Source organism: Rhinoderma darwinii, chromosome 3 (genome assembly GCF_050947455.1).
Source record: "Rhinoderma darwinii isolate aRhiDar2 chromosome 3, aRhiDar2.hap1, whole genome shotgun sequence".
Lineage (NCBI taxonomy): Eukaryota > Metazoa > Chordata > Amphibia > Anura > Rhinodermatidae > Rhinoderma > Rhinoderma darwinii.
In genome coordinates this window covers 221,321,002-221,345,622 of record NC_134689.1, presented here as the reverse complement: position 1 = coordinate 221,345,622, position 24,621 = coordinate 221,321,002, and the positions used below count along the sequence as shown (strand labels likewise).

General features: G+C 40.8%; 1 protein-coding gene across 6 annotated transcripts in view; it reads left to right on the top strand.

Annotated features, from left to right (window-relative positions):
* The window catches only part of DHTKD1 (dehydrogenase E1 and transketolase domain containing 1), a 131,557-nt gene that overhangs the window by 36,731 nt on the left and 70,205 nt on the right, over window positions 1-24,621 (top strand). For all 6 annotated transcript variants that reach the window (XM_075857424.1, XM_075857423.1, XM_075857425.1 and 3 more), the window contains exons 5-12: window positions 6,309-6,578; window positions 7,528-7,699; window positions 10,397-10,595; window positions 10,980-11,292; window positions 11,419-11,503; window positions 12,083-12,222; window positions 14,855-15,005; window positions 17,074-17,180. In XM_075857424.1, coding sequence (XP_075713539.1) covers window positions 6,309-6,578; window positions 7,528-7,699; window positions 10,397-10,595; window positions 10,980-11,292; window positions 11,419-11,503; window positions 12,083-12,222; window positions 14,855-15,005; window positions 17,074-17,180 — 1,437 coding nt within the window. The remainder of the gene's footprint in view (window positions 1-6,308; window positions 6,579-7,527; window positions 7,700-10,396; window positions 10,596-10,979; window positions 11,293-11,418; window positions 11,504-12,082; window positions 12,223-14,854; window positions 15,006-17,073; window positions 17,181-24,621) is intronic.

Sequence of the window (24,621 nt, the reverse complement as noted above, 5' to 3'; positions counted from 1 at the left end):
CAGATCATGGATTGCCCACTACTCCCAAAGTTTTTCCCTAGTTTATACCCCCCAACAAAATATTTCAGTAGATGAATCATTAGTTAGCTTCAAGGGTAGACTGCACTTCAGGCAGTATCTACCCAATAAAAGAGCCCGGTACGGAATAAAACTGTACAAGCTCTGTGAAAGTGCCACCGGTTACACTCACTCTTTTAGAGTTTATGAGGGGAAAGACTCCCATATAGATCCCCCAGATTGCCCCCCCCTTCCTAGGAATTAGTGGAAAGATCGTATGGGATCTTATCCATCCTTTGCTCGGCAAAGGATATCCTTTATATCTGGACAACTTTTATAACAGTGTCCCATTGTTAAAAGTTCTCTCGTCCAGATCCACTTTGGCGTGCGGAACAATCCGCAGAAATCAGAAGGGCCTCCCCAAGAATTTGCTGGGTCAGATACTAAAATTAGGAGAGAGCAGAGCTGTCTGCAGCGACGATCTGCTCCTCCTGAAGTATAAGGATAAAAGGGACGTCCTTATGCTGACCAGCATACACGACAGCAGAGGCAGCCTTGTCCCTGTACGCGGATCCACCACCCAAGTCCCAAAACCATATTGTATACAGGAGTACAGCAAATATATGGGTGGCGTTGACCTGTCTGACCAGGTCATAAAACCATACAGCGCCATGCGCAAGACCAAGGTATGGTATAAAAAGCTGTCTGTGCATCTTACACAGATGGCTTTATACAACGCCTTTGTCCTCTGCAGATACGCTGGCAGTGGGGATACGTTCCTGCAATTTCAGGAAAAGGCAATCAAGTCCCTAATATTTTATGACCAGGTAGGAGAGGGCAGTTCATCTGGTTCTTCCATCAGCAGGATAATTCCCGGCCAGCATTTCCCCACAGAAATCCCCCCCCCCCCACTGCAAAAAAACAAGTCCCAAAAAAAACGCTCTGTGTGTGCGCCAAGCGAGGCATTCGTAAGGACACCACATACCATTGTGAGACGTAGCCCACAAATCCCGGCCTGTGTATGAAACAATGTTCCAAAATATATCATACCTCCCTTAGATTTTTAATTTTATTTATTCTTCATTCACCTTTTCGGTCTCCCATATTGGCCATGACCAATTATAATTTTTTTTTACTGACCAGCCCCATTTAAAATTTGTAAAAAAACACCTAAAACAAAACTACAAATTCTCACTATACCAAGGACCCGAGGGAGTGTCTGTCTCATCCAGGTTGCAAATCTGGGTGAGAGGAATGAATCCAGATGAGATTGGTTGTCTCAGCAAATCTTTTTTTGCTGAGGCCTTTGATTTATTTTTTGGCCTGGATTTTATGGAATGGTGGGTAGGTTGGTAGTGGGACCTGCCATTCCCTCTCCCTCCATAGCGGGTTTTCCAGATTGCCCTCCTTAGTTACTAAAATTAAAGAGGCTCTGTCACCAGATTTTCAAACCCCTATCTCGTATTGCAGCAGATCGGCGCTGCAATGTAGATTACAGTAACGTTTTGTTTTTTTTTCAAAAATGAGCATTTTTGGCCAAGTTATGAGCATTTTTATATTTATGCAAATGAGCCTTTCTTAACCTCAACTGTAGCCTCTGGTGCCGATGTGTCCTCGCTCGTCCGACACGATGCAGGACCTGGGGCAGGAAGTGACGTCACAGCGTGATCTCTGGAGAACACGCTGTGTGTCTGTGCACTGCCAGAAGCTGGGTGTTAACGAAGAGAAGTGGATGATGCTGATTCGTCAGCATCATACACTCCCATTCACAACGCCCAGCTAGTAAAAGAAGTAAAAACGCCCCGATGTACGCACATAATACACGCCCAGTTGTACTTTTACTTTAAACACGCCCAGTTGTACTTTAGAAAGTCTCATTTGCATAAATATAAAAATGGTCATAACTTGGCCAAAAATGCTCGTTTAAAAAAAAAAAAAAAAAAAGTTACTGTTATCTACATTGCAGCGCCTATCTGCTGCATTAGGAGATAGGGGTTTGAAAATCTGGTGACAGAGCCTCTTTAAAGTATTTCTTATTATACCCCTAGATGAATACCTAGAGGGTTGTCACTTCACAAATTAAAAATTCTCACTATACCCCTAGATGAATACCTTGAAAGGTGTTCCATTACAATCTAAATCTTCTCACTACACCGCTAAATGAATTCTTTGAGGGGTTTAGTTTCCTAAATGGGGTCACTTTTCTGGGTTTCTAATGTTTTGATACCCCAGATCCTCTGTTTTCATGACACAGGGCAGTAAATGTCATCGTAGTAGGCCTCAGATGTTGCATGGTGCTCTTTACCTTCTGAGCCCTGCCATGTGCTCAAACAGCAGTTTATCTCCACAAATGGGGTATTGCCGTATTCAGGAGAAATTGCGTAACAAACTGTGGGTGCTTTTACTCTTTTAACCCCTTGTGAAAATGATGAATTTGGGGCTAAAGCAACATTTTCTTTGAAAAAAGTAACATTTTAATTTTTTACTGCCCAGTGTATGAAACACCTGTGGGGTCAAAATGCTCACTATACCACTTGAAAAATTCCTTGAGGGATGTAGTTTCCCAAATGGAGTCACTTTTGGGGGGGTTTCCACTGCACTGGTACCTTTACAAATGCGACATGGTACAGAGAAATCAATCCAGCACTCCAAAAGCTAAATGGCGTGCCTTCCCTTCTGAGTCCTGCCGCTTGCCCAAACAGCAGTTTATGACCACATGTTTGGTATTTCCGCACTCTGGAGAAGTTGCTTTACAAATGTTGGGGTGCTTTTCCTAATTTATTTGTTGAAAAAATTAAAAATTTTGAGGTAACGCTACATGTTATTGGAAAATAATGTAATTTTTCATTTTCACTGCCCAATTCTAATGAAATCTAAAACACCTGTGTGGTCAGAATGCTCACTACACCCCTAGATGAATTCCTCAAGGGGTGTAGTTTCCAAAATGGGGTATTTTTTTTTTCTTTCCTTTGTTTCGGCACCACAAGACCTCTTCTAACCTGACATGGTGCCTGAAATATAATCTAAGAAAAGGAAGGCCCTAAAATCCATTAGGTGCTCCTTTGCTTCTGGGGCCTTTGTTTCAGTACATTAGCGCACTAGGGCCACATGTGGGAGATTTCTAAAAACTACAGAATCGGGGCAATAAATATTCAGTTGTGCTTCTCCGGTAAAAACCTTCAGTATTAGGGTATGTGCACACGAGGGCATTACGTCCGTAGTTGACGGACGTATTTCGGCCGCAAGTACCGGACCGAACAAAGTGCAGGGAGCCGGGCTCCTAGCATCATACTTATGTACGATGCTAGGAGTCCCTGCCTCGCTGCCGGACAACTGTCCCGTACTGAAAACATGATTACAGTACGGGACAGTTGTCCTTCAGCGAGGCAGGGACTCCTAGCGTTGTACATAAGTATGATGCTAGGAGCCCGGCTCCCTGCACTGTGTTCGGTCCGATACTTGCGGCCGAAATACGTCCGTCAATTACGGCCGTAATTCCCTTGTGTGCACATACCCTTACAGGAAAAATGGATTAAATTTGAATTTCTGCAAAAAAAAATAAATTTGTAAATTTCCCCGCTACTTTGCATTAATTCTTGTGAAACGCCTAAAGGGTTAAAAAAAACTTTCTGAATGCTGTTTTGAATACTTTGAGGGGTGCCGTTTTAAAAGTGGGGTTATTTGTGGGGGTTTCTAATAAATAAGGCCCTCAAAGCCACTTCACAAATGAAATGTTCCCTAAAAAAATGGGCTTTTGAAAATGTGAGAAATTGCTGCTAAACTTATAAGCCTTGTAACGTCCTAGAAAAATAAAAGGATGTTCAAAAAATTATGCCAACATAAAGTAGACATATTGGAAATGTTAGCTAGTAACTATTTTGTGTGGTATTACTATCTGTCTTACAAGCAGATACATTTGAATTTAGAAAATGCTTATTTTTTGCAAATTTTCTCTACATTTTGGTGTTTTTCACACAAAAATATTGAATATATCGACCAAATTTTTTCAGTAACAAAGTACAATATGTCACGAGAAAACAATCTCAGAATCGCTTGGATAGGTAAAAGCATTCCGCAGTTATTACCACATAAAGTAACACACGTCAGATTTAAAAAATGAGGCTCTGTCATTTGGTCCAAAAGTGGCTGCGTCCTTAAGGGGTTAAGAGAGACTTGTTGTGTTTACTTTTATTTGCAAATTCCTGTTTATCTTTTTGTTACAACTTCTGCAGTCAACATTTATACCAACATTGGGGGGGCATTTATCCAAACACATGCAAAGAAAGAGTAGATTAGTTGCCCATATCAACCAATTGGCTTACACCATTTATTTCTTAAAGGCCTTTTTAAAAATGTAAGCATCAACCTTATTGGTTGCCATGAGCAACTGCACCACCTTTCCTTTGCACCAGTTGTGATAAATCTGCTTCTATAGTTTTTATATATAAAGAATAATGGGGACATTTATTAAAACTAGTGCAAGGGAAAAGTGGAGCAGTTGCCACCAATGACATTCCATCTTTAATTTTTCGTTGGTTTCGTTGCTATGGACAAATCCTCACTTTTTTTTTCTTTTGCACCAGTCTTGGAAAGTCTCCCTTAAAGGCATATTCCCATCTTAGACATTTATGAAATATACTCTAGGTACGCCATAAATGTCTGATGAACAACTCTGGGACCTGCACCTATATCAAGAACGAGGGTAATCCGACAACAGTTTTGCACACTGCTGCGGCCACGGGCTGCAGAATCCAGGCTGGGACTAATGGAACAGATGGCCATGCGCGTGGGTCTCTCCATTCTGTTCAATAAGAGTTAAGGAAACAGCCGAGCAAGTGCTGCCCCGCTGTTTCCATAACAACCATACAACAAACTGAAAGAGCCGCACAATTTCTCCACTAATCCTCGCTTGGATTTTGCGGCCAGCGACTGCTGAACCAGGCGAGATGAGTGTAGGGTGACCCCCGTTCTCGATAGAGGTGCGGGTCATGTGAATCTGCCAGATTTATTTAAGATGGGAAAAACCCCTTTAATGTTTTTTTCTAGGGCTGGGCGATTAATATAATTAATTTGATTTAATTCACCCTCAAGGCCTCTGACGATGGTGTTTTTTAACAGAATCGTTAAATCGATTTTTTTTTTTTTTTTTGGGATTTTTTTATTTATTTTTAGTGTCTCCATGCTGCGGGAGGAAGCTCCGCCTCATCACTGCCTGACCTGCCCCGTATGACACGCTGCGCCCCGTTCTGTCTCTGCTTCCCTACGGAACTGCTGTTCCATAGTGAACAAAATGATACTGTACGGAACAGCAGTTCCGTGGGGAAGCAGAGACTCCTGCGATCTACATGTGGGGCTGCGATCTACAAGGGGGAGGGTGGGGGTGCTATCTGCAAGGGTGTGCGGCACTATATATGGGGGGCACTATGGCACTATATGGGGGCACTGTGGCACTAGATACATGGACATTGCGGCACTATCTACATGGCACTGTGTTTTTTTTTCAGGGGATTGGGACAAAAAAAACCCTGACAAAGGAAATCCATTTGGAAACGCACTGATGCAAAATGGACATGAAGAATTGGCAATTAATCCGTTTTTAATGGCCATTTTTTTCATGGACGTGTTACTGTAGCCTAGATGACTGAGTCCGGTTTACATGTACCATGATCGGGCTGGGAAATCCGGCTGACACACTGACCGTTTTTCACGGTCCAATCACTGTCGTGTGAATCGGGCCTTAATGTCATTTATATAACGCCCCATCGTGGGGCCGGTACGGACAGGGTCCTGCTCAGACTGCAGACACTATAATGTAATCTCGCCCCAGAGTGCCCACTCGGCGCTATCTGCCTGGCCCTACTACAATTTAGACTGCCCTCACCTGTAATGTCGGAGACCGGCTGAGGTGGTGACGGGCAGAGAGGGATGTTAGTGCACGCAGCGCATCATTGATTATAGATTCGGTTAACCTGTTCCCTTCCGGGGAACACAGAAATTCTAATCAATTAGATATAAATTTCCAATAGTATTTCTGATAAAGTATGTGCAGAGGTTAAAAGTTGTGAAGTTACGTACAATTATTATAGTAATATATGTTAAGTTATTTATATAAAGAAAATAATTTATTAAATGATGTCTTGGTATTTTTTTTTGTTTATTTAACAGTAATAAGAAAATCGACATTCAAATCAAAAATCGCCCATTAGGTTGAAAAAAAATCTAGATTTTATTTTTGGGCAAAATCTCCCAGCCCTAGTTCTTTGGATTCACATTGTATTTTGCTAAACATTTTGTAACCTTTTTCTCTTTAGTTGATGTTTCGTAAAATGCGTGGCTTAAGTGAGTACCCTGAAAACTCCTCAACAATAGGTGATGTTCTTTCCCACTTGACTTCCTCAATCGATTTGGATTTTGGATCAAATCAGACTCTTCATGTCACGATGTTACCAAATCCTTCACACTTAGAAGCAATTAACCCCGTCGCTGTTGGCAAAACTCGCGCAAGACAACAATCTTTGTCGGATGGAGACTACTCTTCAGATATCGCATCAGAACCTGGCGACAAAGTTGTATGTCTTCAGGTAAATACACATCTGTATGTATGAATTATAAATATGCAAGATAACTATGCAATGTAATTGCTCTAAATTATATTACTAAAATTCATGTTAATCCTGTTTGATCCCTCTTGTATATTTTGTTAATCACTGCCAGGGTAGTAACTGGTATAGTTCAATTTTTTCAGTATACAACTCTGGCAGTATTAGGGCTCATCCACACGCTCTGGAATTTCCGCGTTTTTTCCAGCCGGAATTTCGGCCGGAAAAAATGTAGCCGCATAGTGGATGAGATTAAACAAATCATCCACACGCTGCGTAAACTTTCCGAGACTAAATTGACCTGCGGTGCATATTTTTGGGACCACAGCATGTCAATTCCTGCTACTGAAAGTGTCCAGAATTGCTGAGTTTTTCATAGGAGATGTCTCCATCTCCTAACGTTGTGAAAAACGAAACAATTTACGCACCACCATTTTCTGCCGCAAAAACCGCAGGAAATGATGCGTTTTTGCCGCAGCGGAAAGCCTTTGACTTTCAACGGAATTGCTTCAGAATTTTTTGCAACAATTTCGTTGTGTGTGGACAAGCCCTAAGACAGTTACAGTTCCTCCAGGGGTTATCACCAGACTTTCCTACAGTACTAAATGGGAAATCTGCCTAGTTATACAGCAGAACTTGGGCAGGAATTTCACAAACTCAAAAAATGTATTGTATAGCAAGCACTAGCCATACCCAGAATCGGACCCAGAGGTTTTTCTGTTTATTTATTTTTTTTTTTTTACAACTTTACGGAAGAAAACCTATTTAATAGTAATTGTATTTCTTATTTCAGCAGAAGTGGTCTTTTAATGTGTTTTTTTTTTTTTTTTTCTAGCAATATGTGTTAAAAATATGTAGTGTTTGGAAATATATTGGATACTGCATAGTTTATTTATTAATATTATAAACATATATATTTTTTTCTTTTAAGGTTCATGGTGATGCTGCTTTTTCTGGACAAGGCATCGTTCCTGAAACTTTCACAATTTCAAACCTACCTCACTACCGAATTGGAGGAAGCATTCATTTAATTGTAAACAATCAATTGGGATATACTACTCCCTCAGATCGTGGTAGATCATCATTGTATACCAGTGATGCTGGTAAGTGTTAAATCTTTGAAACTAGTGAGAAATTTTATGACCTCAATTATGGGGGAAGTTTTCGGTTTTGTCTTTTGGACTCAATGGAAACCTTGTACAGTCTTTATGGCATTTAGTTTCTAAAATTACTGAGTTTTTCAGGTCTATGCCAGTCGGCTAGTATGACCTTTGCCTTACCACACACATTCTTCTTTATCATCCTTCTAAACTGATTGCATATGATTTCACAACACTTTATTTCAATTCAAACCTGATGGTGTTTGACACATGAGATGAGGTTTCATCAAGGTCAGATCACAAAAATAGAGACCGGGTTTAGTAAATGAGAATTATACTTTTAACAATTCTGTAATAATAGAATAATTGCTCAAATTTATGGTCTAAACTGTACCAAAAAGTGTTCCCCTGGGGAAAATTGTTTGCGTATGCTGCTATATAAACTAACTCCATACATAGATCTCCATATAGTTCCCTTTTCAGCCATGGTCTCCGGGGTTTAAGTAGTAAGGACAAAGCTTTCATATTTTACATTACATGAAATTAATCTCTTGCCATTTACTAAAATTACCTTTTATTATTGTTTCGTACATTCTTCTAGAAATTGTGTTAGATTGTATAGAATATGTGCTTATATATGTAAAGTAGGATATTCTGCAGGTTATTGTTAAAGGAGGTTCTCCTCTTTGGACAATCCCTACTTGTTAGAATGGTCCCTTGACCATAAGATTATCACAAAGTGTTCCCTTGCTGCAATCTGTGGAGAAACCTGGCATGAAGTGTAAATTTAACTTCAGCGCTACCACAGGGGAATTTGAGCTTTACACAGTGCAAAACTCAAATCAATAGGTTGTCTGTTTAATGCAGAACAGGTCCTCCAGAGCGAAAGGCACTCTTTGTAGCCGCTCTTCACTCTGGCCAAGAGATGACGATTCTGAACAGAGGAAGGATTTTCTATTAAAACATACAGGTCCTTCTCAATGAATTAGAATATCATCAAAAAGTTAATTTATTTCAGTAATTCAATTCAAAAAGTGAAACTCATATATTATATAGATTCATTACACACAGAGTGATCTATTTCCAGCATTTTTTTGTTTTAATGTTGAAGATTATGGCTAACCGTTCATGAAAACCCAAAATTTAGTCTCTCAGAAAATTAGAATATTATATAAGCCCAATTTCAAAAATGATTTTTGAAACCGAAATGTTGGCCTACTGAAATGCATGTACAGTATATGCACTCAATACTTGGTCGGGGCTCCTTTTGAATGAATTACTGCATCAATGCGGCGTGGCATGGAGGCGATCAGCCCGTGGCACTGCTGACATGTTATGGAAGCCCAGGATGCTTTGATAGTGGCCTTCAGCTCGTCTGCATTGTTGGGTCTGGTGTCTAATCTTCCTCTTGACAATACCCCATAGATTCTCTATGGGTTTAGGTCAGGCGAGTTTGCTGGCAATCAAGCACATTGATACTGCGGTTATTAAACCAGGTATTGGCACTTTTGGCAGTGTGTGGGCAGGTGCCAAGTCCTGCTGGAAAATGAAATCAGCATCTCCATAAAGCTTGTCAGCAGAGGGAAGCATGAAGTGCTCTAAAATTTTCTGGTAGACGGCTGCGCTGACTCGGGACTTGATATAACACAGTGGACCAACACCGGCAGATGACATGGCTCCCCAAACCATCACTGACTGTGGAAACTTCACATTGGACCGCAAGAAACTTGGATTGATGCCTCTCCACTCTTCCTCCAGACTCTGGGACCTTGATTTCCCAATGAAATGCAAAATTTACTTTCATCTGAAATCAGGGCTTTGGTCCACTGAGCAGCAGACCAGTCCTTTTTCTCCTTAACCCAGGTAAGACGCTTCTGATGTTGTCTCTGGGTTATGAGGGGCTTGACCCAAGGAATGCGACAGTTGTAGCCTATGTCCTGGATACGTCTGTGTGTGGTGGCTCTTGAAGCACTGACTCCAGCTGCAGTCCACTCCATGTGAATTTCCCCCAGATTCTTGAATGGCCTTTTCTTGACAATCCTTTGAAGGCTGCGGTTATCCCTGTTGCTTGTGCACCTTTTTCTACCACACTTTTTCCTTCCTCTCAACTTTCCAGTAATATGCTTGGATACAGCACTCTGAGAACAACCAGCTTCTTTAGCAATGTCCTTTTGTGGCTTACCCTCCTTGTGGAGGGTTTCAATGAGTGACTTCTGGACAACTGTCAAGTCAGCAGTCTTCCCCATGATTGTGTAGCCTTCTGAACCAGACTGTTGGACAATTTAAAGGTTTAGGAAACATTTGCAGATGTTTGGTGTTGATTAGCTGATAAGAGTGTGACACCATGAGTGCAAATTTTCTGAGAGACTAAATATTGGGTTTTCATTAACTGTTAGCCATAACCTTAAACATTAAAAGAAAAACATTCTGGAAATAGATCACTCTGTGTGTAATGAATCTATATAATATGATTTTCACTTTGAATTGAATTACTGAAATAAACTTTTTGATATTCTAATTCATTGAAAAGGACCTGTATGTCCCATTTTTAGGTCCAACATTGTGTTTATTAAATGTTTTAGTACATCTTTTTATAACGGTTGAGGCACTGTTTTTCTGATGCAGAGCTCTGTATAGCCATAGCGTTAAGAATAAATTCTGTCCGTACTAGTAATTATTTTCTAAATTCATCGAATTTAGGTAAAATTGTTGGTTGTGCTGTAATTCATGTCAATGGAGACTGTCCGGAAGAAGTTGTTCAAGCAACGCGACTAGCAATTGAATATCAAAGGCTTTTCAGAAAGGATGTGATTGTGGATTTATTGTGCTATCGGCAATGGGGCCATAATGAGCTGGATGAGCCCTTCTTTACTAATCCTGGAATGTACAAAATTATTCGGTGAGTTCATATTTTGATATATTGTATCAAACGTTAAATTAGTCAAAGATATATATGAGTAAGACTGTTCATTCCATGTTCAAAGACTAGATTCTGAGTACATTTAAGAAAAAAAGAAAATACTGCAACTGTATGCAGATGTAAACCAGAAAACGTGTCAAAATTAGTTTTGCAGTGCGTCTGGACCATAGAAGTCTATGGAAATGTTAAGTTATACACTGAATAAACATGGCAAACCTTGTATGAACAGAGCCTATGGTATATTTTAGTAAACTATAATCCGCAGTGGTAGAAATTGTAGGAATTAATATAAAAACTTCTATCTTTAAGATACATTGTTCTTTGTACAATTTACATTACAGATGTTAAATCCTCTTTGTACAGGTCCCGAAAGAGCATACCAGATGTATATGCTGAGAATTTAATATCTGATGGACTATTGACCACCGAAGAAATTGGAAACATAAAAACTACTTATTACGCCAAACTGAATGACCATCTTTCAAATATGACTTTATATACACCGCCACCTACCAACCTTCAGGCTAATTGGAGGGAGATGGTTGAACCAAGTGCTCGGATAACAACATGGGACACTGGTGTTCCTGCCGATTTGCTTAAGTTTATCGGGGCCAAATCTGTAGAGGTTCCTGAGGAAATTCAAATGCACAGCCATCTTCTAAAGATGCATGCACAGGTTGGGTCTTCACTCTAGTCCCTCAAGTTTTAGATTTCTGGGATCCAACTTTTAATGAATGAGTGACTTTGGTCATGATGGTTAAAATGACATGTTTACTGGAAGTATTATTGTTTGTATGTTTAGTCTAGAATACAGAAGCTGCAGGAAGGAACAAAGTTGGACTGGGCTACAGCTGAAGCTTTGGCTTTTGGATCTTTGCTTTGTCAAGGTGAGCAATACGTTTTCTTTCCCGATTTGATACTCTTAACTAGACAAGTTTTTTTATACTAAGTAATAATTAAAGCAGAAATTTCAGCTGAATATGCTGCCCTAGATAAAGGCAGCATAACAAGGATCGGTCCGTCCTATAAGCCAAAATGGCACAAAAAAATATTGTTCCGTTTAGCTAAGAGGAGTGATCAAAGAATACATGAGACTCCTACTCATAAGTCTGGTGTATTCCCCTCACCTCTCCTAACCTCCTCCTGCCGTCCTTCACAGTGATTGACGGCTGCCTGCGGATACATAGCAGCCAGTCATCAATTGGGGCAGGGAGAGATGGGGGACTGCTCTCCGAAATATACCGGACTCATAACGACGAGTTCGGTATATGGGTATTATATATTATAATATATATTATATCATATTTAAATAGCCCCTATTAGCAGAAGGGCACAATATTTTTAAAGCCATTTTGCTAATAGAAGAACCGATTGGTCCCTGTCATATGTTCCCTTACCTGGCAGATCCACATTATGTGTATGTACATTTTCTTTTTTATTTATTTATTTTAAAATTCCTTTTCAAGGGTTTCATGTTCGAATAAGTGGACAAGATGTAGGACGTGGAACATTCAGTCAAAGACATGCCATGGTGGTTTGTCAGGAAACGAATGACACTTGTGTTCCTCTGAACCATATAGCATCTCACCAGAAAGGCTTTTTGGAGGTACGTTTCCCTAAAACGATGAATAAAGCACTCCCAATGTTCTGTTTTACTCACATTGGCATCATGGCTTTATTTATGGCTGTTACTACATGAGCCATGACGGATCCATTAATTAACACTTTCCCGCCATTTTTTTTTTTTCCTTCACACCTTACAAAAGCCATAATTTGTATTATTTTTCCATCTATTAAAGCAGTATGGGGGCTTGACTTTTGCGGGACGAGTTGTAGTTTTTTACGGAACCGTTTATTGTACCATATCATGTACTAGGAAACTGGGGACAAATTATTTGTGGGGCTTGTCCACACACAACGGAATTGCTGCAGAATTCCGTTGAAACTTAAAGAGGCTCTGTCACCAGATTCTCAAATCCCTATCTCCTATTGCATGTGATCGGCGCTGCAATGTAGATAACAGTAACGTTTTTATTTTTTTTAAAACTATCATTTTTGGCCAAGTTATGAGCTATTTTATATTTATGCAAATGAGCCTTTCTAATGGACAACTGGGCGTGTTTCCTCTTATTTCCAACTGGGCAAGTCCGGAAGCCGCGACCGGAAGTAGTAATCTTACTGTCCGGGCGCGACTTCCGGTCCACACGAAAATGGCGCCGGACGGCGCGCATTTCAAATTGGACTGTGTGGGAGCGGCGCATGCGCAGTTCCCACACAGACGGCGTACATTCAAGTGGATGGGACGGGAGCCGTTCGCAGTCCCTATGGGACTGTGGCTGCCGTATTCCATGTCTGTATGTGTCGTTAATCGACACATACAGAAATGGAAAAAAAAATGGCAGCCCCCATAGGGAAGAAAAATAAATATAAACATTTTTAATAAAGCACTAACATCGTTAACATATTAAAAAAAAAATTGTGATGACACTGTTCCTTTAACAAGGAAAAAAGACATAACTATTTTTGATTTTTCCGTCGATTGGGTAGTGAGAGGGATAATTTTAATGGTACAATTTTTGGGTACATGCGAGTTTCTGATCACTTATTATTTAATTTTTAATTTGAGATGTGTTTGCCGTGTAGGTTAAATAATGTTAAATTAATAGTACAGACGCAGCGATACCAATTATTATGTTTTATTTTTATTTTTTTAAATGCTTTAGGGAGAAAAGGTTTTGTTTTTTTGTTTGTTTTTTTAACGTTTTCATTTATTTTTTTTGTACATAAATCTTTAATTTACTCCTTCTAGTCCCCCTTTGGCACTTGAACCAGTAATCGTTAGATCTCTTGCACGATATACTGCAATAATAATGTACTTTTAGTATATCGTGATTCTGACAGGCTCCCTATTAAGCCCTGCCTCAGGGCTTAATAGGAGTACAAAGTTGGCAAACCTGGGGGCCTTCATTAGGCTTCCAGGCTGCCATGACAACCATGGGCACCCCGCGATTGTGTTGCGGGGGGGCCAATGGGATGTCAGAGGGGGCCGTCCCATCTTTCTAAAGACTTAGATTCTGTGGTCGCTTTTGACCGTGGACATCTAAGGGGTTGAACACGCAGATTCCCGCTTGTTACAGTGAAGCGTATACAGCCAACACCCGCATAGTTTTAAGCAGGCTCAGCCTGTGAGTCCACGCAATACTCCCGCCTACCCGGCTATGACGTATTTTGCTGAAAAAGAATAGAGCAATAGACCACTCTATTCGGCCATCAGAGAACAACTGAAACTTGATGGAACAGATTGCAATGCTCGTGTGAACACCGCATAAAGATGATAAACTAGTCCTGTCAAAATAACACTTTTTCTGACTTCCACAGTGTTAACTAATTGTGCTGTGTCCGTGTCGTCCTGAATGTGGCCATCTTAACACTGGTATTTAGATGTGAAAACACAATATGATGTTTAACCATAATCAAAAGACCTATTGGCATTGCATTTTCAAAATATAATACAGTAAAAATCTAACATCAATATATCCTGGTACTTGCCAGATTATGAGATTTTATGAATTTTCAAATGCCAGATTATAGGGATTTTACTGTAATTTATTCACTTGCAAATCTTTTGATATTTGAGGAGAGGATATGGGCTCATTTTCAGTCCATGATAATAACTATTTGATTGTGAAGCTCCTCGATGGATCTTGGCTGCCGCTACCACTGTTTATATAAAGTCTTGTGTTATTTTGGCATTATCCAGTACCTTAATTACTACTTGCCAGGAACATAAACTATGTTAAGGCCCTGTTTACACTGAGTTTTGTGCAGGCGGAAAAGTCATCCTCAAAGTTCCTTCAGGAATTTTGAGGCAGATTTTGACCTGCCTGCACGCTGTTTGCCGCGTTTTTCGCTGCGCTTTTTGGCCGCGGCCAAAAAATGCCACAAAACACTCTCTACTTCCCATTGATGTCAATGGGAGGTCAGAGACTGTAACGACCGAAGAAAGGGCGTGTCGCTTCTTTTTCCCGCAAGTGGTTTTTTCAGCTCACAGAAAAAACGCCTCCGCCTCCTATTGAAATCAATGGGAGGCGGTTTCGGCCATTTTTTGCCACGGTTTTCACGTCGAAAACCGCAGCAAAAAAAACCTACACGTGAACAGGGCCTAACAAGGAAAAAAACTGCATGCTATAATTTAGTATCGTTTTTGGCTTCAGTTAAGTTTTCTCCTTCTACCACAGGTAAGCAATAGTGCTTTATCAGAGGAGGCTGTCCTTGGATTTGAATACGGCATGAGTATAGAAAGTCCCAACTTGCTGCCAATTTGGGAGGCACAGTTTGGAGATTTCTTCAATGGAGCGCAGATCATATTTGACACCTTTATTTCTGGAGGTACGATGGTATTAAATATCATTTTAAATGAAAAGAGACTAAATGTGAGATGAAATGAAGTAATATAGAATATGACTACATAACAAAAAGTTGATGATCACTTTGTTGCTGAGCAGATACATTTGATTTCTGTATTTTTGTAAAGTTTAATACTGGTTGCAGAGTAATTTGTTCTGAGCTGATGTAATACCTTTTCAGACCAAACTACCTGTCTATTCACCACATGGCAAAATCATATTGCCAAGAATACATTGTAAATAAATTTAAATTCTACCTTGTAATACTGTAGTATGGATATAATCTAAAGAAACAATCATTCTCATACAAAATGTCATTTTATCTTTTACGTTATTAAAATGTAGATTTTTTATATTTAAGGGTTTTTCTGCGTTAAATTTACTTCCAAAATATTATTGTGACCCGCCAAAAAATAACAGTAATGACGGTCTGTAGACATCCCCCTACTCCCTTCCCAATTTCCCAATGGAATGGTTGTGGACCTCTGTAATGCTCCCAAAACCGTAGAGCACTGATCAGAAACCTCAATAACTAGATTAACCCAACACACTCCTGAGGCAAATGTGTTAAACTGCAATAAGGTGTAAAATTTCTTCAGATTTTATTAGCAATTTGCCAAGTACTTCAAGTGGCCAGGGTGGCCATCTTTCACGATATGCATGGAGGGAAACTTGATCAAGAAAGGTAGTAAGCTATTCACGTTTGATAATGGAAAAATGTAAATATACTTCTGAAATCTCCGTCATAGACCTGTCTCTCCACTCTATTCCTAGTGTAAAACTCTTATCTCGTTCTATACTGGAAGCAGACCAGCTTCCCAGGTCATTTGCTAAAAAAGGACCTGCCACCACCCAAAAACTGCAGCTGACATCAGTCAGATTGCTGGCACCGCACCGATTCTGGCACGGTCTTTTTTAAAATGTATTTATTGTTCTTCTAGCAACCACCGTTCCTGAAATATCGGTGCCATTTAGTTTTGGTGCCTGATTTGTAAATGAGGCCTTTGACTAGTGGGCAGTTTACCCTTTGCCGGTTAACACAGCTCGCTTGCTGGCTTGACCGTCAAAGGCCTCAATTGCATATAGGACACCAAAACTAATGGCCCGGGGACAGAAGAAAGATGGGAAAACTTCTTCTTTTTTTTCTTTACAGAATTACATAACTGTTGCTTCAAACTCCGAGACATTTATCATGTATCTGTATTTGGAGTTCCAAGTAGCTTACAATTCGTGAATTTCAATTCAGCCATTTATTTCTTAGGAACCTTTATTATTTGAATATAGAATAGTAAATCATACACTGTTCTATTATACGTTTATTTAAAATACTGCGCCCGTACCTTTTTATAACCGTGCAGTATTTCTAATTCGCCTCTCAACATCCCACCTGTTGCTATCTGAATGTCAGGAGTCATATGATGTGGGGGGTCAAATGACTGATGCCACATTTAGTTTTATTCACTTAGCCCATGGATGCGTTATACAGCACTGATCCATTGTCGATACCATTCTATTGTGCAGATGGTTTAACTGCACTAATATCAGAAAGGTACGTGAGCAGAATTTTAAATGCATGCATGTTAGAAATGTATGATTTCCTATTCTATAAATTAAAAAGGGGTATTCCAGTTTTTTTTAAAAGGGGTTTTACCCACTAAGAACGTTTAATTCCCTTTTCACGGGATAAGTGACAAATGTATGATCGTTACAGGCCCTACCACTGGGACTTTTTTTTTTTTTTATAATCAACCGCATTGAAAAATGGCAGTTTCCAATATGTTAAAATGGAAGGACACACTATGACATGGCTAGTTGCAATAGGTGTAACCACAGTTTATCTGTACTAGTTTTATACTTGTTTCTCAGGAGATCAGTCTTCTCTTGCTGTCTGTATTTTTAGACCTCCAGAGCTACAGTAAGCATAACATCCTACTCCATGTACTTCTTTAGTGTTTTAGGATTTTATGGAAAAATGTGTCGCAGTTGCCAAACTCTAAAGTACTTCACAATTTCTTACTACATTGCATCAAGATTTCTTTTTGTCCAAATAGGTGAGGCCAAGTGGCTTTTACAGAGTGGAATTGTGATTCTACTTCCACATGGTTATGATGGTGCTGGTCCAGAACATTCTTCCTGCCGAATTGAACGCTTTTTACAGGTAGTCTTAATTTTGATATAAAGGTAATAACTAGATTGTGGGCAAGGTGTTTTTCTTCTTTTTTTTTTCTTTTCTTTAATTATTTTAATATTCCAAATGTTTTAATTCAAGAGGAGAAACTTGGGTAATGCTTATTGAGTAAGGCTCTATTCCCATAAGCATCATAGCTGCCGTTTTTCTCGAATCCATGATGGATCCATCATGATCATGCGGGATCTTTTATGGTCTGTTAGATTTCATTAGGATTTCTTTCTTGTTAAACTATTCACTGGGGGACATAATACTATGGGTATAGGCCGCTGTCACTAGGAAAATATAAAAAAAATGTGTGGCTCTGCCCAGTGGGCTATACCCTCTGCTGAACACTCCGCTCCTCAGTTTTTAGCCTAGTATCCGTTGGAGGCAGACATGTTCTGCACTGCAGGCAATTCTGCAAGATTTTTTAATTTTATTTTAATTTATTTTCCAGCTGTAGTGTGAGTCCCTCGTGTGTTCCACCTGGTGACTCCCCTGCGGGCGCTGGACGGAAGGAATTCCCACTGTTTGCCCTCACCCGAACTGCTCCCTCGGGTGGGGGGACTGCTGCTATCGTTCCAGGAGATATGGCTCGAAAACGCCTGGGTGTGGGAGGTTGTGTCGACAGGCTACAAAATAGAGTTTTCTTTTTGCCCCCCTGGGCGAATTTTCCTGTCAACGCCCCCTCGCTGCCCCACCAGGGCCCAAGCATTTTCTCAAGCTGTTCAAAGCCTCCTTCATCAAGGAGTAATTGTCCCAGTACCAGCTCCAGAACTGTTCAAAGGTTTTTATTTAACCCCTTCGCGCTCAGGTCAGTAATAGTACGTCCTGCTAAGTAGAACGTTCGCGCTCAGGTCAGTACTATTACTGACCTGAGTAAACACGGCGCCATCTTTCCCCGGCGCGTGTCTGAGCTGTGATACCTGCTGTTTCCGACAGCAGGCTATCACAGCTTAGTGTGCAGGGACCGATCGCGGTGGTCCCCGCCGATTAACCCCTTAGAAGCCGCGTTCAATAGCGATCGCGGCTTCTTAGGGGTTAAGCTGCCATCGCCGGCCTGCTACACGATAGCGGGCCGTGATGGCTACTATGGCAACCAGAATCCTAACAATGGACTCTGGCTACGCCATCGACGGAAGCCTAGTGGGTCCCGACAAAATCAGGACCCACTATGCTTGCTGTCAGCGAACAGCTGACAGCTCTAATACACTGCACTACGCATGTAGTGCAGTGTATTAGAATAGCGATCAGAGCCTCCTGCCCTCATGTCCCCTAGTGGGACAAAGTAAAAAAAGTGTAAAAAAGTAAAAAAAAGTTGTGTAAAAATAAGAAAATAAAAGATTTAAAAGTAATAAAAGTAAAAGTCCCCCTTTTTCCCTTATCAGTTCTTTATTATTAATAAAAATATATAAATAAACAAATAAACTATACATAATTGGTATCGCCGCGTCCGTAACGTCCTGAACTACAAAACGATGTCGTTATTTATCCCGCGCGGTGAACGCCGTAAGAGAAAATAATAATAAACCGTACCACAATCACAATTGTTTGGTCACTTCACCTCCCAAAAAATGGAATAAAAACAGATCAAAAAGTCGCATGTACCTAAAAATGGTACTGATGGAAACTACAGTTCGTTACGCAAAAAATAAGTCCTCGCACGACTTTCCTGATGGAAAAATAAAACAGTTATGGCTCTTAGAATAAGGAAACACAAAAAATAAATTCTATTTTACAAAATGTATTTTATTGTGCAAACGCCATAAGACATAAAAAAAAACTATAAACATCTGGTATCGCCGTAATCGTATCGCCCCGCAGAATAAAGTGAATGTGTCATTTATAGCGCACGGTGAACGCTGTAAAAAAAAAAGAATAAAAAAACAATAGTAGAATTGCTGTTTTTTTAGTCACCACGCCACCTAAAAATAGAATAAAAACTGATCAAAAAGCCGCATGCACCCCAAGAAAACTACAATGGATTCCTCAAGGGGTCTAGTTTCCAAAAAGGGGTCACTTTTGGGGGGTTTCCACTGTTTTAGCACCACAAGACCTCCTCAAACCGGATATGGTGCCTAATAAATTAAATTAAATTAATTAAATGTCACCTCTACTTTGCTCTAAATTCCTGTGAAACGCCTAAAGGGTTAATAAACTTTTTAAATGCTGTTGTGAATACTTTGAGGGGTCTAGTTTCTGAAATGGGGTGTTTGATAAGGGTGTCTAATATATGGGCCCCTCAAAGCAACTTCAGAACTGAGCTGGAAACTAAAAAATAAAATAAAAATGAGGCAATACTTCGCTTCTTACATTATACTGATAATGAGCCGTGCCCACCCCGAGATGACCCCAGTTTTGACCGTTTGTATAAACGGAGACCCCTATTAGACCGTTTCAGTGCCCGGTTTTCCCAGCATTCACCCCCGAGAAGTGTATTGAAAGGGAGGCTTCAATTCCGCCAGTACCTGCCGGGTAAGAGGGCAAGGTATGGCGTGAAGATGTATAAGCTGTGCGAGAGTGCATCCGGGTATACCTACAAATTTAGGATGTATGAAGGGAAGGACACCAGTTCTCAGCCCCCAGAATGCCCCCCCCTTACTGGGAGTTAATACAAAAATTGTGTGGGATTTGGTGCACCCACTGCTGGACCAGGGTTACCACCTCTACCTGGATAATTTTTATACCAGCGTCCCACTCTTCAACTGCCTCGCTTCCAGAAGTCCTGCGGCATGCGGCACTGCTAGAAGAAACCTGAGAGGCCTCCCTACGACTCTGCTTGGGCAAACACTCAGAAGGGGTGAGAGCAGGGCACAATCTAGCAGCAACATATTGTGTGTCAAGTACAAGACCAGGGAGATGCCACACCAGTACCCATGTACCTGTACGAGGTACCAGTACAGGGACCCCCAAACTAGACTGCATCCTGGACTACAATAGGTACATGGGAGGGGTGGACTTGTCAGATCAAGTCCTGAAGCCTTACAGTACTTCTGGAAGCGGGGCCACAGGCATCGTACCAGGGCAACACTTTTTAGGAGAAGTTCCCCAAACTGGCAAGAAGGGAAAAAGTCAAAAGAGGTGCAGAGTCTGCTATAAGAGGGGGATAAGGAAGGACACAATATATCAATGTGACGCGTGTCCCGAAAAACCAGAGCTCTGTATGAAAGAGTGTTTTCAAATTTATCATCCATCCCTTTATTTTTAATTTACCCCAGTTTTACTCGCTCTGATCCACTTCGCACAGCTTACCCCTCCTCATCTTTCCCCTCTGAGCCCTGCTGTGTGCCCAGGCAGCTGATAACAGCCACATGTAGGGTATTGCCGTACCCGGGAGAGCCAACATTACAGTTTATGGGGTGTAGGTCTCCGGTGGCACATGCTGGGCACAATATATCGGACACTGACATGGCATATATATAGAAAATTGCAAATCTCACTCTGCACCAACTGCTGCACATTATCTTTTACACAATACCTGTGGGGTCAAAATGCTCACTACACCTCTAGATGAATTCCTTAAGGGGTGTCGTTTTTAAAACGGGGTCACTTCTCGGGGGTTTCAACTGTACTGATACCTCAGGGGCTTCTGCACACACGACTTTAACCAGAAAATTCCCAGTAGGCCACATGGTGGTCCTTTCCTTCTGAGCCCTCCCATGGGCCCAAACGGCAGTTTATCACCACAAATAGGGTATTGCCACACTCAGGACAAATTGGGCAACAAAATGCGGTATTTTATTCCTTGTGAAAATAAGAAATTTTGAGCCAAAACTACCTCTTATTGGAAAAAATAATTTTTTTTTTTAATTCACAGCCCAATTCAAATAAATTCTGTGAAAAAACTGTGGGGTCTAAATGGTCACAACACCCATAAATAAATTCTTTGAGGGGTGTAGTTTCCAAAATGGGGTGACTTCTGGTGGGTTTCCATTGCTTTGATACCTTTGGGGCTCTGCAAATGCGACATGGCACCCGAAAACCAATCCAGCAAAATCTGGGCTCCAAAGAACACATAGCGCTCCTTTCCTTCTAATACCTCCCATGGGCCCAAACGGCAGTTTATGGCCACAAATAGGGTATTGCCGCACTCAGGACAAATTTGGCAACAAAATGGGGTATTTTATTCGTTGTGAAAATAAGACATTTTGAGCCAAAACTACATCTTATTGGAAAAAAGTTTTTCTTTTTAAATTCACAGCCCAATTCAAATAAGTTCTGTGAAAAAACTGTGGGGTCTAAATGGTCACAACACCCATAAATAAATTCCTTGAGGGGTTTTGTTTCCAAAATGGGGTCACTTTTGGTGGGTTTCCATTGCTTTGATACCTCTGAGGCTCTGCAAATGCGACATGGCACCCGAAAACCAATCCAGTAAAATCTGGACTCCAACAAACACATAGCGCTCCTTTCCTTCTGAGGCCTCCCATGGGCCCAAACAGCAGTTTATCACCACAAATGGGGTATTGCCGCACTCAGGACAAATTGGGCAACAAAATGGGGCATTTTGTTCCCTGTGAAAATAAGAAATTCTGATCAAAAATGACATCTTATTGGAAAAATTGTCATTCTTTTAATTTCACAGCCCAATTCAAATACGCGCTGTGAAAAAACTACGGGGTCAAAATGGTAACAATAACCATAAATTAATTCCTTGAGGGGTGTAGTTTCCAAAATGGGGTCAGTTTTGGGGGATTCCTACTGTTTTGGCACCTCAACACCTCTCCAAACCTGGCATGCTGCCTAAAATATATGCTAATAAAAAAGCACCACCAAAATGCACTAGGTGCTTCTTTGCTTCTGGGGCTTGTGTTTTATTCCACGAGCGCACTAGAGCCACATGTGGGACATTTCTAAAAACTGAAGAATCTGGACAATACATATTTAGTTGTGTTTCTCTGGTAAAACCTTCTTTGTTACAGAAAATAAATAGAATAAAATTGAAATTCAGAAATAAAAACGAAATTTGCAAATTTCACCTCCACTTTGCTTTAATTCCTGTGAAATGCCTGAAGGGTTAAAAAACTTTCTAAATGCTGTTTTGAATACTTTGAGGGGTCTAGTTTTTAAAATGGGGTGCTTTATGGGGGTTTCTAATACATAGGCCCCTCAAAGCCACTTCAGAACTGAACAGGTACCTTAAAAAAAAGGCTTTTGAAATTTTCTTAAAAATATGAGAAATTGCTGTTTATGTTCTAAGCCTTGTAGCGTCCAAGAAAAATAAAATAATGTTCTAAAAACGATGCCAATCTAAAGTAGACATATGGGAAATGTGAACTAGTGACTATTGTGGGTGGTATAACCGTCTGTTTTTCAAGCAGATGCATTTAAATTCTGAAAAATGCTATTTTTTCTAAATTTTCTCTAAATTTTGCAATTTTTCTCAAATAAAGACTGAATATATCGACCAAATTTTACCACGAACATGAAGCCCAAAGTGTCACGAGAAAACAGTCTCGGAATCGCTTGGATAGGTTTAAGCATTCCGACGTTATTACCACATAAAGTGAAATATGTCAGATTTGAAAAATGGGCTCTGAGCCTTAAGGCCCAAACTAGGCTGCGTCCTTAAGGGGTTAAACTTTTTTTCACAGTACAAAAGGACAGATCTCTGACTCATTTTGGATCTATAATGTCTCAATCGACATGTCAAGATTCAAAGGTATTACATGGAGTCTCTGCGATCGGTGGTCGCTTCCTTTGAGGTCGCAGAGTTCCTGTCCTCAATAGACATCAAGGATGCTTATCTTCATGTTCCCATTGATCAAATGTACGGTGTAATTTATATGATTTAGTTTTGTTGCATGAATATAGGGAAAAAAGCGATTCTCTGCATTGTTTTTTCTTTCTTTTTTTATCAAGTTTATTTTTCACTTTAGGCCCCATGCCCACTTCAGTTTTTTCCTTCAGGGTGCTAGCCGTTTTTCTGACGGCTAGCACACTGACCCATTCATTTCAATGGGGCCATGTACACTTCAGTTTTTTTGACGGTCCCGTTGCTACGTTCCGATCCAAAGTAAAGCATGTCCTACTTTGGTCCGGGTTTCCGTGACCGTGAGGCCCATGCAAGTCAATGGGGCCGTCAAAAAAACTGAAGGCACACGGAAGGCGTCCGTGTGTGACGGAGCCGTTGCCTAGCAACGGCCGGCCGGGCAGAAAAACATAACAGAAATATTACACTAATCGGCATCACTTGTCTCTATCAATCACTGATAGAGAAAAGAGGCTGCTGATTAAAAATAAAATAAAAATCCGTTCATACGTACCCGGTCGTTGTCTTAGTGACGAGTCCCTCTTCTTCCTCCAGTCCGGCCTTCCTTTCTGACGCGGCAGCCTGTGATTGGCTGCAGGGGCCGCTGCAGCCTGTGATTGGCTGCAGGGGCCGCTGCAGCCTGTGATTGGCTGCAGAGGCGGTCACGTGGGATGAAGCGTCATCCCTGGAGGCCGGCCTTCTAACGTCATCCTGACGTGCGTGGCCGCCACTACAGCCTGTGATTGGCTGCAGTGGTGACATGGATGAAACGTCATCGCTGGAGGCCGGACAGGAGGAAAGTATGAAATTTATTATTTTTTTTTTTTATTACATTAAAATTTTATTTTCCGTGCGCCGAGCATGGTACTGTCCAGGGTGCTGAAAGAGTTACCGCAGATCAGTGCAGCCCATTAACTCTTTCAGCACCCTGGACAGTACCATGCTTGGCGCACGGAAACCCAAAGTGCACACGGCCGTTAAAACGGCCACACGGATCCGTCACAAACGGCCGTGAAAACTGTGGCGGAAGTGTGCACGAGGCCTTAAAGAGGCTCTGTCACCACATTATAAGTGCCCTATCTCCTACATAATGTGATCGGCGCTATAATGTAGATAACAACAGTGTTTTTTATTTTGAAAAACTATAATTTTTGACCAAGTTATGAGCAATTTTAGATTTATGCTAATTACTTTCTTAATGCCCAACTGGGCGTTTTTTTTACTTTTTTGACCAAGTGGGCGTTGTGAAGAGAAGTGTATGACTCTGACCAATCAGCGCCAATCTCTCCATTCATGTCCATTTGTATTCAGCATTGCGAAATCATGCTGTCACATACACCCACATTAACTTTACTGAAGTGTCCTGAGAGTGAATAGACATTGCCGCGATGTCTATTCACACTTCCGACAGTTCGGTAAAGTTTGTGTGGACTTAAGCTGTGCACAGCGTGATGTCGCGAGATCACGCTATGAACGACAGCACAGCGAGATCACACTGTGCAACGATTAAGTCCCAAAAGAGCCTGATAAATTACATTTTTCAGGTTATTCTGGTCGTGTAGATAATTAATATGCGTGGGTTTTTTTTGTTTTTAGGTAATGTATGGGCAATAAATAGATTATGTAAAATAAAGACTTTTTTTTGTGGGACATTTTTTTTTTTTTAAATCCCGTTAA